Genomic DNA, 12976 nt, shown 5'->3' with positions numbered 1-12976 from the left:
AAACTACAGCCGCCTTCGGCTCGCCTTCCGCTCGCGTTTTTTCGCAGTGCATTCTGGGGAATGTGGTTCACTGTGGCCCTGAGGCGCGAGGGCCGGCCGGAGCCTCTAGAGAACTACAGCCGTTGGAGGAAGCGTCTGTTTAGTTTCAACACAGACGGCTGGGCTTGGGAGCCTACAAGGTTGCAGTCTGGAGGGTGCCAACAGCAGCTGCCAGGGCAGCTTTTCCTGGTGGGTCTCACTTCAGACCGTTATTGAGTGCCTCTACCCGGGCTCCTCAGTGCTGAGAACAAGGAGGATGGGGTTTCTCCTTGTTCGGGGATCCAGAGATCACAGCCGTGGGTAGAGTCCTGTGACCATCGAGCAGTTGTTCCAGGGGATGACTGCGTATTGTTGACCCCCTGCTGAGCTCTTGCGGTGGTTGTCGGTTGCTAATTACCAGGACAACCCTTGGGATTGTGGCTGTGGTGAGGTAGTTGTAAAGAGGGCGTCTTTGAGCTCTGTGTAATCCTAACTCTTCCACAGCCCGATCTTAATTGGAAGAGGGCTTAAGGTGCACGCTCTAGGAGGGGGATATTGGAATCACCTCCTAGAGCGTGCTCTTCTGGAAGCTAGGAACCTCCTAACTCAGGACGTAGACCAATGATTGTTTACGGTTTCAATTCTTAGGAAGATCTTTCTTTTAAAGAGGAAATCTTCCTGTCAATTCTACCCGAGTCCCTATAATTCAGAAATTCTTCCAGAGAACTCAATTGTGTCACTTTGGGGAATAAATATCACAGCAGCCTTTCGTGAAGTTTTAGAATGTGTCCTCTCTCTTGACCAGAATCGCTGCAAGCACGTCAAGGTAGTCGGAGTCCCCTAACCATGGATAAATTCATCATTCGAACGCCTAGAATCCAGAATAGCCCTCAGAAGAAAGACTCTGGAGGAAAGGTTTACAAGCAGGCCACGATTGAATCTCTGAAGGTGAGAGGGGATCTGGGACTAGAGGAAATGTGCAGAGGACTGATAGCAAGGTGGTGCCAGAGTTTCTGGTGTGGAAAGACCTATGAATTATTTCTTGTTATGCCTCCTTCCCCAAAGTGTACCTGACCACTCCTTCTTTGTTCCCCCCATAGCTGTACAGACTTAGATTTATCAATTTCCGCACCTCCGCTACACCCTTGTAATTACTCTGGTGCAGAGTATGGTTTGCAGCATGTGTGCTAGCCCTTCGTTGTTACTCTTCTGCAAAATGTAGTCTGTTAGGAATGTTAAAGTACCAAATGTGATTCTATATACCTACCCTGTACAGACTCATTAAGGGGTGGGTTTTGATGCAGTTCTCTCACGTCTTACTGCCCAGAACAGTATCAAATGGCTTTACAGCTACAACGGAGACTGGGAAACAGGCTGGTTTTTGTTGTTTTTGAGACAAGGTCTCACTGTGTCACTCAGACTGGAGTGCAGTGGCATGATCTCGGCTCACTGCAACTTCCGTCTCCCAGGTTCAAGCAATCCTCCTGCCTCAGCCTCCCAAGTAGCTGAGATTACAGGCGCCCCGCTAATTTTTGTTTTTAGTAGAGATGGGATTTCACCATGTTGGCCTGGCTGGTCTCGAACTCCTGACCTCAAATGATCCACCTGCCTCAGCATCCCAAAGTGCTGAGATTACAGGCACGAGCCACTGTGCCCAGTGGGAAAGAGGATGTTAATGGACTCTTTGCTACCTTGAACTCAGTCTGATGCCTGTTAGCAAGCAAGATGCAAAGAGTAGATACAATGAATCAATCAACGTAGTTACTCAATAAATGCTAAAGTAATTATTATTTTACTAAAACAAAACAACTTGTACTTAGTCCCCTTATCATCTTGAACCTTGCCTCTTACATTTCTGACTTTTTATTTTCCTTTATCAGTTCCTCTTCCTCCACTAGGTTCCTAGTGTTCAGGCTCCTCAGAGTTCTGTCACATTTTATGTATTTGGCCAGGATCACCATATCCATCTCAATGCTTTCTATGCTAAAACTGCCAAACATGCACCTCCAGCCTAGGTTTCAGAAGGTGGGAGGGGCATCTGGAGCTAGAGAAATTGTGCAAAGGACTGTGAGAGCAAAGCAGCATTCCGAGTACATGACATCTACTCAGACCCCTTTCCTGGATGTCTCCTACAGACTTACCAGACCCATATTGGAAAGCAGTGAAGGAGAGTATAAACAGGCCCTACTGGTAACTGGGTGATCTCTAGTAGCAAGTCAGTCCCTTCTCTAAGACCTCAGTTTCCTCATCTATAAAATGTGGAGATTGAACTATACCTATGTTTCTTCAAGGGGCTGCTGTTGTTATATGGGGCAAGATAATTCTTCATTATTTGGAGCTGCTGGTGAGTTACAGGATACTTAGCATCCCTGGCTCTCAGGCACTTAAGGCCAATGGCACCTCCCATTCTGATTACCGAAAATGCCCTCACATATTTCCAGGCAGCACTTGGTTGAGCCCTACAGAACTCTAGATCTTGAAAGTCTGTCCTAGTCTTGCAGTTCTGTGACTGCTTAGAACACATTCAAGGTTTTCAACTGTCTCTACCTTGTCAGAATATTCATGGATAATCGTACATAGCAATGATTCTCAATGAGGGATCGTATCAGACTCTCTCAAGGAAAAATGTGGGAAAGAATAGTTGAAGTACCCATATACTCTCTTACAAATACCTATATTCTTTTTTCTTTTTTTTTTTTTTTTTTTTTTTTTGAAACGGAGTCTCACGCTGTCGCCCAGGCTGGAGTGCAATGGTGGGATCTTGCTGACTGCAACCTCCGCTTCCTGGGTTCAAGCAATTCTCTTGCCTCAGCCTCCCAAGTAGCTGAGATTACAGGTGCCCGCCACCACACCCAGCTAATTTTTTGTATTTTTAGTAGAGACGGGGTTTCACTGTGTTGGCCAGGCTGGTCTCAAACTCCTGACCTTGTGATCTGCCTGCCTCGACCTCTCAAAGTGCTGGGATTACATGTGTGAGCCACTGTGCCCAGCCCGAACACCCATATTTTAATATACCTCTGCCTACCCCTCTCCTCTCTGGGTTCCTGCTTGTGCCTCATTTGAAAACTACTTGTGATGATGAAAATAAATGATGTGAAAATTATGGCATAACAATAAAACAACAGGCTGGGCTCAGTGGCTCATGCCTGTAATTCTAGCACATTGGGAGGCCGAAGCAGGTGGATTACCTGAGCCCAGGAGTTTGAGACGAGCCTGGGCAACTTGGCAGAACCCTGTGTCTACGTAAAAATACAAAAATTAGCTGGGTATGGTGGTGTGTGCCTGTAGTCCCAACTACTCAGGAGGCTGAGATGGGAGGATCACTTGAGTCTGGAAGGCAGAAATTGCAGTGAGCCAGGATTGCACCACTTCACTACAACCTGGGTGACAGAGTGAGACACTGTCTCAAAAAAAAAAAAAAGAATAAAACAACAGACATAAGTAATAACATTCCCCTTAAATGCATTAGCTTTCCTTCCAAACCCGTTTCTTGTTTTCCTGTATTAACATATATCCATATACTAGGTAACTGGGACTAGAAATCTAGGAACCATCCTTAACTCTTTTTTTCTCTTATATCCAATTTTCTTTTTTCTTTCTTTTTGTTTTAGACAGGGTCTCACTCTGTCACCCAGGCTGGAGTGCAGTGATGTGATCATGGGACTATGATCACATCATAGCTGCAACTATAGGCACACACCACCACACCTGGCTAATTTTTTTTTTTTTTTTTTTTTTTTTCTGTAGAGACGGGATATCATCATGTTGCCCAGGCTGGTCTTGAACTCCTGGGCTCAAGCTATCTGTCCACCTTGGCCTCCCTAAGTGCTAGGATTACAGGCATGAGGCACCACTCCTGGCCCAGATTTTTAGTTCTACTTCCTAAAAATCCTTCTTGCCCATACTCACTTGATTGTCTTCCACTTTAAGTTCAAAATCATACTTCTCATCTAGAGCAGTGCTATGGTCTGTTGAGTTTTCTCCCTGCCCTTGACATCCCCCATTCACCTCCCTTCCACTCTTACACCAGAGAAATATGTCTCAAACAGAAAAGAAAATCTACTCAGGTCACTTTCCTGCCTAATCCTTCCATAATTTCTCATTACCCATCAATAAAGATCACATTTTTTTACATGGCAGCCAAGGCCTTCCATGACCTGGCACCTGCCTGCCTCATCCTCTGCTAGTCTTTTTATTTATGTCACTTCCAATGTCAACTATTCACAAATCCCCAAAGATGTGACCTTTCCTACCTCTGTGCCTTTGCTTATACTGTCCTGTTTGCCTGGAATTCCCTTAGTATCTTGTCTTGGAGGCAGCGTAATGCAGTAATTAAGAACATAGACTCTGGAGCTCGACTGCCTTCCTAGAATTCCAGCTCTGCCACTTACTACCTTTGTGACCTTGGTCAAGTTATTTAGCCTCTCTGTGTCTGTCTTAATCTATAAAATGGGGATTAATAATACCTGTTTTATAAGGTATTACAAAGTTTGAGTGAGTCAACATATGTAAAGTGCTTGATACAGAGTCTGGCCCATACTGAGTACTATGTAAGTGTTTGCTATTATTGTTATTACAATTACTTTATGAAATCCTCTTCATTTCCCATGACCTAGTTTAAGTCCTCTACTATGGGGCCCTTCCTGACCACCTTTCTGTCCCTGAGACGCAAAGCCTATCTAATCACTCCCTTCTTGAGCTGTCCCTGTATATTAAACATGTCTGTATCATTGCACTTATTTGTGCTATATCACAGTTGTTTCTTTACATGCCTGTGCCCCGCTATGCTCTGAGCTTCTTGAAAGTCTATGTCTCACTGATTTTGTGTCACTTGTTCCTGGCACAGAACTTGGCCTATAGTAGGCTGCAATACATTTTTTTAAATGACCAAATGAAGTAAAATAAAAGGCTTGGCATGGCATATGAGACTATTCTACCCCAATGTGCTTATCATCTCATCCCTTATAGCCTCTCCTTTATATGTATGCATTCCAACCACACTTTATTTCTTGCTGTTCTTTGTATAAGCTGTACTCTTTCATGTCTCCAGGGCTTCCTTGGACTTGATGCTGGTCTCTTTTCCTTGAAAGCCCTTCTATTTCCTTTTACAGAGTCAATTTCTACCCATTTGTCAACCCACTCAAGAACCACTTTGCCTATAAATCTCAGAGTATAAGCTCCATGAGTATAGGAAGGACCTTGAGTATTTTTTTTTTCAAGACAAGAGTCTCGCTCTGTCACCCAGGCTAGAGTAAAGTGGTGTGATCTCAGCTTACTGCAGCCTCCACCTTCTGGGTTCAAGCAATTCTCCTGCCTCAGCCTCCCGAGTAGCTGAGATTATCGTCACCTGTCACCACGCCTGACTAATTTTTGTATTTTTAATAGAAATGGGGTTTCACCATGTTGGGCAGGCTGGCCTGGAACTCCTGACCTCAAGTGATCCACCTGCCTTGGCCTCCCAAAGTGCTGGGATTATAGGTGTGAGCTGCCACACTCGGCCAGGACCTTGAGTATTTTATTTACCTCCCTGTCCTGGGATGTAGCACAGTGCCTGACATATATTTAATAACAAATATTTATTGACCACTTAATAGGAATTCATAGTGGATTGGAGAAAACTACAGGTAATCAGACAATTACAATACAGTAAAGTAAGTGCTATGACGGATACGCTATGACAGATAATCCAATCCACTGTGAATTCCTGAGTCCTGGGACTACAATATCTTATTATGTTCTGATTCTGCTCTAAGACCTAACACAGTGCCTGCTACATTGTAAGTAAAATGTGTTGAATAAATAATAATCATCTTTATACTGGCCCAGCACAATGCTAAGTGCTATAGAGAACCTAAGAGAAATTTAAGATCAAAATACAAACCCTTATGAAACTTCCTGAAAAGGGATCAAATTATAAGAAGTTAATAAATAATGAAACCAGGTGTGGTGGCTCATGCTTACAATCCCAGCACTTTGGGAGGCCAAGGTAGGAGGATCACTTGAGCCTAGGAGTTTGAGACCAGCCTAGGCTACATGGTGAGGCCTCATCTTTACCAAAAAAAAAAAAAAAAAAATTAGTGGCTGGGCGCAATGGCTCACACCTGTAATCCCAGCACTTTGGGGGGCCATGGTGGGTAGATCACAAGGTCAGGAGTTCGAGACCAGCCTGGCCAATATGGTGAAACCCCATCTCTACTAAAGATATAAAAATTAGCTGGGCGTGGTGGAACATCCCTGTAGTCCTAGCTGCTCAGGAGGCTGAGGCAGGAGAATTGGTTGAACCCGGGAGACGGAGGTTGCAGTGAGCTGAGATTTTACCACTGCACTCCATCCTGGGGGACAGAGCAAGATTCCATCTCAAAAAAAAAAAAAAAAAAAGCCGGGCATGGTGGCATGTGCCTGTGGTCCCAGCTACTTGGTAGGCTGAGGTGGGAGGATTGCTTGAGCCTAGGAGGTTGAGGCTGCAGTGAGCCATGATCATACCCCTGCATTCCAGCCTGACCAACAGCAAGACTCTGTCTCAAAAATAAAATAATGATACAAAATTATATGTGATCCATTACAGAATTGTTCTATAAACAATAAGGGTTAACAGGTGAGAGAAGAGGCCCCGGTGCGGTGGCTCACACCTATAATCCCAGCACTTTGGGAGGCTGAGGTAGGTAGATCACCTGAGGTCAGGAGTTTGAGACCAGACTGGCCAACATGGTGAAACTTCGTCTCTACTAAAAACACAAAAATTATCTGGGCATGGTGGCGGGCACCTGTAGTCCCAGCTACTCAGGATTACAGGAGACTGAGGCAGGAGAATCACTTGAACCTGTGAGGCAGAGGTTGCAGTGAGCTGAGATCATGCCACTGTACTCCAGCCTGGGTGACAGAGCAAGACTCTTTTCTAAAAAAAAAAAAAAAAATGGTAAGAGAAGAGAGAGCTTAGTGTCTGTTTTAGTGGTCAGGGAAGGCTATGTGGCCAGCCACCATAAAGGGATGGGAGGATTTGGCTAGGTCTTATATACTCTTGGGAAGTAGCAACATATAACCATTCAATGAGTGGTACTTGCTCTTCTGTTTCCTCTATGCATGCATGATGCTTGGTGTGTTCACAATGGGAAATTAAAAAGAAATTGAGTTAAATGTGAATTTTAGAGTTAGCTAGGTTCACTTTTCCACCAAACATCAGCATTATGTTTTAATGCCAAGAACCGAAATGTTCAAGCCTCAGTTTCCTCATCAATAACATCAGAAATAACAATACCTTATCTACATGATGGTTATGAGAGCAAAATTGATAAATTCATATGGAAAGGGCTAAGCATTGTGGCTAGCATGTAGTAAAAACTGATAGTTTCCTCTTTTCACGTGTGGCAAAGGAGGGGCTTGTATAGTAAAACCAAAGCTGAGGAGGAAGAGGAGGATGATAGTAGGAACAAGGGTTACTATAACATTTACTGAGTCCTTTTTTATGGACCAGGCATTGTGCTAACTACCGCTTTACATCTATTAACTCTTTAAATCTTAATAATACCTTTGTGAGATGTATTCCTTTATCATTTATATTTTACAGATGAAAAACTAAGGCACAGAGAAATTAAGTAGCTTGCCTGAAGTCATGCAGCCATTAGTGGCAAAGTTGGGATTTGAACTAGACAATCTGGGTCCATAGTCTGTCCCCTACAGATAGGGTAAGCTGAAAAAAAAAGAAGAAAAAAATAAGTGTAGGTTTCTGAATGCCAAACTGAAGAGGCATAAAAATCTTGGAATATTAGGACAATTGTACTTCTGTTATCAGTATATTACAAGTAATTTTGCCATAGGCTTATCACCTTCTATAAAAGTGATTCTCAATAGATCTCATGTAGTATACATTTAAGTGGTAAAGGTTAATTTAGTTAATCTCTTTTTATTCCCTTAAGTGGAAGTGATTTCTTCTGTTGGTTGCAATAAGAGATTTTTTTAAAATTAAAAGGTCCTAGAGTATACTTATTCTTTTAGGTTCAGCACTTCAGAACATTCTATAAACCTTCCCTTCCTTTGTAGGATCGACTAGCCAGTATGTTGCCTCCTGCCCTCACCAGTGGAATGGTGCCCCCATAACTACTTGTGAATGAGTCATTTTCCCTAATTGGTTTTGTCAAACCTGATATTTCAGCAATCCACAACTGTAAAACCAGATGGTATATTGGAAAGCACATCTTCTTTCCGGCAGTAACTGTTCTACTCTTCATTGTAGTTTCTTCTTTGATATTTTATGTCCATTTCTTTCATTCCTCCAAATAATTTGAGTGATCTGTTTTCTGGCCCATATTTAGAAATTGAGACATTTCTTGATATATATGGAATTCTTTTGCTCTTGAATAGACTGCTGTTTTTCCTATTTCTGACATAAAATTTCGTATCTGAAAACTTTATTGTACTTAGTCCTTGAAGGTAGAAATAGTTTTCTTCAGTTACACCTACTGCGCACTGGGGATAGTGAGATAAATGAAATATTGTTCCAGCCCTCAAGTTATACATAGTCTAGTGGGAAAGACAGCCTTGTTGATGCTAAGTATTTGCAGAAAGCACAGATGCAATAATAGGAGTCTATACAAGTTGCAGAGGGACGCAAAATGGAGTGTGGTAAAATGTGGTAGAGGAGAGGCAAGAAAGTCTTCATAGAAGAAGTGATGCTTGAAGAGTCTTAAAAAATAAATGTTTATCAGGTAAATGAGGCAAAGAAAGAATATCTCAGGGAAAGAGTATGAAATTCAAAAGAAAGCTGTAAATAGTTTGGTGTATCTGGAGCAAATGATGAGATTGAAAAGAATGTCAAGAGCCAAGCCATGGAAGGCCTTTATGCCATGCTAAAGAGTTTGGACTTCTTTAGTTCCATATAGTGAAATTATCTGATGTGGAACCCTTAACCTGATTCCAGCCATGTAGAAATGCTGGATTAAAAGCCTCCAATTCAGAGCTGAGCTTGAAAGCAAGAAAGGGAAATCCTTAGGTGCCAGGAAGAGAGAGGAAAGCCAAAATCAGAGCTGTAAGTGGGAGCCGAAGTTGAATAGCTCCGGGGAATATTGAATCCAGATATAATGCTTAGGGGCTGGGGTTTTAAGGCCAGTATGGACGGGAGATAAGGTCTCGGGCAAATGTGATGTGGGGAGCTAGAACTGATCCACTATGTGAAGCTGGAAGCCAAAACAAGACTACCATGTTTGTGAAAAATGAGCTAGAAAAATTCTATCCACTGGTCCAGGGAAGCAGATTATTACCTTCTCAGGGTCTTAGATGGAAACAGGGTTGACAGTAATAGTAAATTAGAGCCACGTTCTTATTACCATGCATGAATATGTGTACAGTCATCTTCCAGGACCCCCACAGGTGCCAAAATCCACAAATGCTCAGGTTTTTTTGTTTTGCTTTGTTTTAAAGATGGGGTTTCATCTTTGAGACCAGTCAGGCTGGTCTCAAACTCCTGACCTAAAGTGATCCGCCCACCTTGGCCTCCCAAAGTGCTGGGATTACAGGCGTGAGCCACCACGCCCGGCCTAAATGCTCATTTTTTATATAGAATGGTGTGCCATTTGCATGCTTTATATGTCCTCTTGTATAGTTTAAATCATTTCCTAGATTACTTATGCAGGTTGAGCATCCTAGTCTGAAATCCAGAATGTCATAAAATTCAACACTTTGGGGTACCAACATGGTACCCAAAGGAAATGCTCGTGAGAACATTTTTGACTTTGGATTTTTGGATTAGGGATGCTCAACCAGTAAGTATAATACAAATATTCAGAAATCCCAAATCCCAAACATGTCCAGTCTCAAGCATTTTGGATAAGGGATACTCAATCTGTAATACCTAATACAATGTAAATGCTGTGTAAGTAGTTGTTATACTGTATTGTTAATGGAATAATGACAAGGAAAAAAGTCTTATGTGTGTTCAATACAGATGCAGCCATCTATTTTTTTTTTTAATTTTTTTGACCTGTGGTTGGTTGAATCCACAGATGTGAAATCTGCTGATCCAGAAGGCTAACTGTAGTTAAATTCACACTATTTGCAAAACTGAAAAAAATTAATAAAAAAACTGGCCTAGAACTGAGAAAATTCAAATCTTGGCAAAGACAAATGTGAGATTTCTCTATTAAGACCTTCATATCCTAGAGTGCAGAGGACTTTCATAGAACACAACCCCCTGTAAGGATAAACTAATGGTCAGAAATTACGAAGTCTATAAGAAAATAAATTGCCAGGAGGGAGAATGAGCAGACAGATGTAAGTAATAGAATTTCTACCCCAAGAAGTAAAGATAAGAAAACAATCTGAAAGAGACCTTAAATATGTTTAAAATGTTTGTTACTGGTGGAGAGTGTCCAGGTTCTTGGCATTTTGAACAAAGAATTGGACAAAACGCACAAATCAACAAATGAAGCGATGAAAGCATAGATTTATTGAAGTGAAAGTACATTCCACAGAGTGGGAGCCGGCTTGAGCAGGCTCAAGAGATCTGGTTACAGAATTTTCCAGGGTTTAAATACCCTCTAGAGGTTTCCCATTGGTTACTTGATTTACACACTATGTGAATGAAGTAGTGGCCTGCAACCAGTATGGTTGGTTGTGGAAGGTGACCAATCAGAGGCTGAAGCGAAGTTACAAAGTACATTCTATGCAACATTTAATTGGTTGCAGGAGGGAACCAATCAGAGGCTGAAATGAAGTTACAAAATTACACCCCTATGCAGTTAAAGACTAGGCATGAACCAGTTTGGTTGGTTATGCATTTTTCCTTTTTCCTTTTTTTTTTTTTTATTTGAGACAAAGTCTCACTGAGTTACCCAGGCTAGAGTGCAGTGACGCAATCTTGGCTCACTGCAACCTCCACCTCCCAGGTTCAAATGATTCTTATGCCTCAGCCTCCCAAGTAGCTGGGATGACAGGCATGTGCCACCATGCCCAGGTAATTTTTGTATTTTTAGTAGAGATGGGGTTTTGCCATATTAGCCAGGCTGGTCTCGAACTCCTGACCTCAAGTGATCCACCTGCCTCGGCCTCCCTTTTGATTTAGTTCTAGGAAGTCAGTGAGAATCAGCCTTAGGTTTCCTGCCTCCAGACCTCATGTTCACAAAGATACAGGAATGGAAACCCCGTAAGATAAGAACAGAATAGTATGTAGAGAGAACAGGAAAGTTTGGAGAGGAAGAAAGACAGAACTTTTCCAATGCACAGATATCCTTATTGAAGCAGAAACATATCGAACCGGTTAAACATAGACAAGCCATAGCTAAAGAGAGAAATACTTGGGATACCTGAAGAAGTCACTTAGGATATGTCATAGAGAAATGAAGAGACAGAAATATGAAAGAAAAAAGTACATAAAGGATAGACAGAGAAGCCATGGAATTTGGGTTTCTGAAGCAGAGGCTTCTGAGAACAATACTGGTATCAATTTGTTAGTATACATCATAAACATTGTAAGGGTAGGTTGAGAATGGTGGCTCATACTTGTAATCACAACATTTGGAGAGACCAAGGTGAAAGGATCACTTGAGTCCAGGAGTTTGAGACCAGCCTGGGAAACATAGTGAGACCCCATCTCTATAAAAAAATTTAAAAATTATCCAGATGTGGTCGTGCGACTATGGACCCAGCTATTTGTGAGGCTGAGGTGTTAGGACCACTTGAGCCCAGGAGGTTGAGGCTGCAGTGTGATCTCACCACTGCATTCCAGCCTGGGCAACAGAGCATGACTCTGTCTCAAGAAAAAAAAATTGTAAGAGTAAACACTAAAATGACAGAAATATAATGCATAACTTCCAAACCATAGAGGGGAAATAAGGGGTGGGGCACAGTGGCTCACACCTGTAATCCCTGTGCTTTCAGAGGCTGAGGTGAGGGGATCAGTTGAGGCCAGGAGTTTGAGACCAGTCTGGGCACTGGGCAACAGAGTGAGACCCCATGTCTACAAAAAATACAAAAATTAGCCAGGTGTAGTGGTGCTTGCCTGTGATCCCAGCTACTCAGGAGGCTGAAGCAGGAGAATCACTTGAACAGGTTGGGGGAGTAGGGGCGGAGGTTGCAGTGAGCCGAGATCGTGCCATTGCACTCCAACCTGGGTGACAGAACAAGACTCTGTCTCAAAAAAAAAAAGAAAAAAACAAAATTAGCCAGGTGTGGTGGCACGTGCCTGTACTTCCAGCTACTCGGGAGGCTGGCAGGAGGATTGCTTGAACCCAGGAGTTGAAGGCTAACAGTGAGCTATGATTGTTACCACTGCACCCAGCCTGCACAGTAGAGTGGGACACCATCTATAAAAAACAAAAAAAGGAAAAAATAGATTAAAGAAAACTGTCAAGTAGAAGATACGAAAGAAGAAAAAAGAAGAGAAAATATGTTCAAATATATCAGTAATCATAATAAATACAAATGGATTAAACATGCCTATTAAAAGATAGAGATTCTCAGATGGGAATAGGGGACAGGGAGCAAAATAAAGCAGCCACAGGCTATGTAAAGTGTAATGACTCAGAAAAGTTGAAAGTAAAGAGATGAAGACAGTATACAAAAAAATCTGTCATAGACAGGAGTTCACTGAAACAGTGTTTATAACATGTAAAATATGGGGAAAGAAACTAAATATCTAATAGCGGAATAGATTTTAAAATTTTAAGGCATTTGTGTATGAAAATAATGGAATACTATCCAATACTATTAAAGTGGACCAATTGGGATTACATGTTTCGGTATGGATAAATCAAGAAAATACATTGGCGAGAAAAGTATGATATTTATATTTTCCTAGTGAAAATATCCCCTTACTTGGCTTTATTGATTTATTTTTTCATACAGTTTAACACTAATACCATTTCATATGGTAACAGATCATAGAAAAAGACTTTGTCTTACTTTTTACTCATGCCCTTAAAGACTGAGAACAAAGCAGTAGGTATCAAATGATATTTCCCAGTGAGAT

At 41.9% G+C, this 12976-nt stretch overlaps 1 protein-coding gene across 2 annotated transcripts in view; it reads left to right on the top strand.

The window, feature by feature from the left end:
- The first annotated feature begins 48 nt into the window (after positions 1–48).
- Positions 49–12976, top strand: part of TCEANC2 (transcription elongation factor A N-terminal and central domain containing 2) — a 61993-nt gene continuing 49065 nt past the window's right edge. For both annotated transcript variants that reach the window (XM_032296911.1, XM_032296909.1), the window contains exons 1-2: positions 49–228; positions 824–966. In XM_032296911.1, the coding sequence (XP_032152802.1) occupies positions 865–966 (102 nt within the window). In that variant the 5' untranslated portion in view covers positions 49–228; positions 824–864. The remainder of the gene's footprint in view (positions 229–823; positions 967–12976) is intronic.

The sequence above is a fragment of the Sapajus apella genome, unplaced genomic scaffold, assembly GCF_009761245.1.
Source record: "Sapajus apella isolate SASKATOON/1434 unplaced genomic scaffold, GSC_monkey_1.0 scaffold36, whole genome shotgun sequence".
Classification (NCBI taxonomy): Eukaryota; Metazoa; Chordata; class Mammalia; order Primates; family Cebidae; genus Sapajus; species Sapajus apella.
Note: the sequence above shows the minus strand (reverse complement) of the source record. Positions and strands in the feature narration are given on the sequence as shown.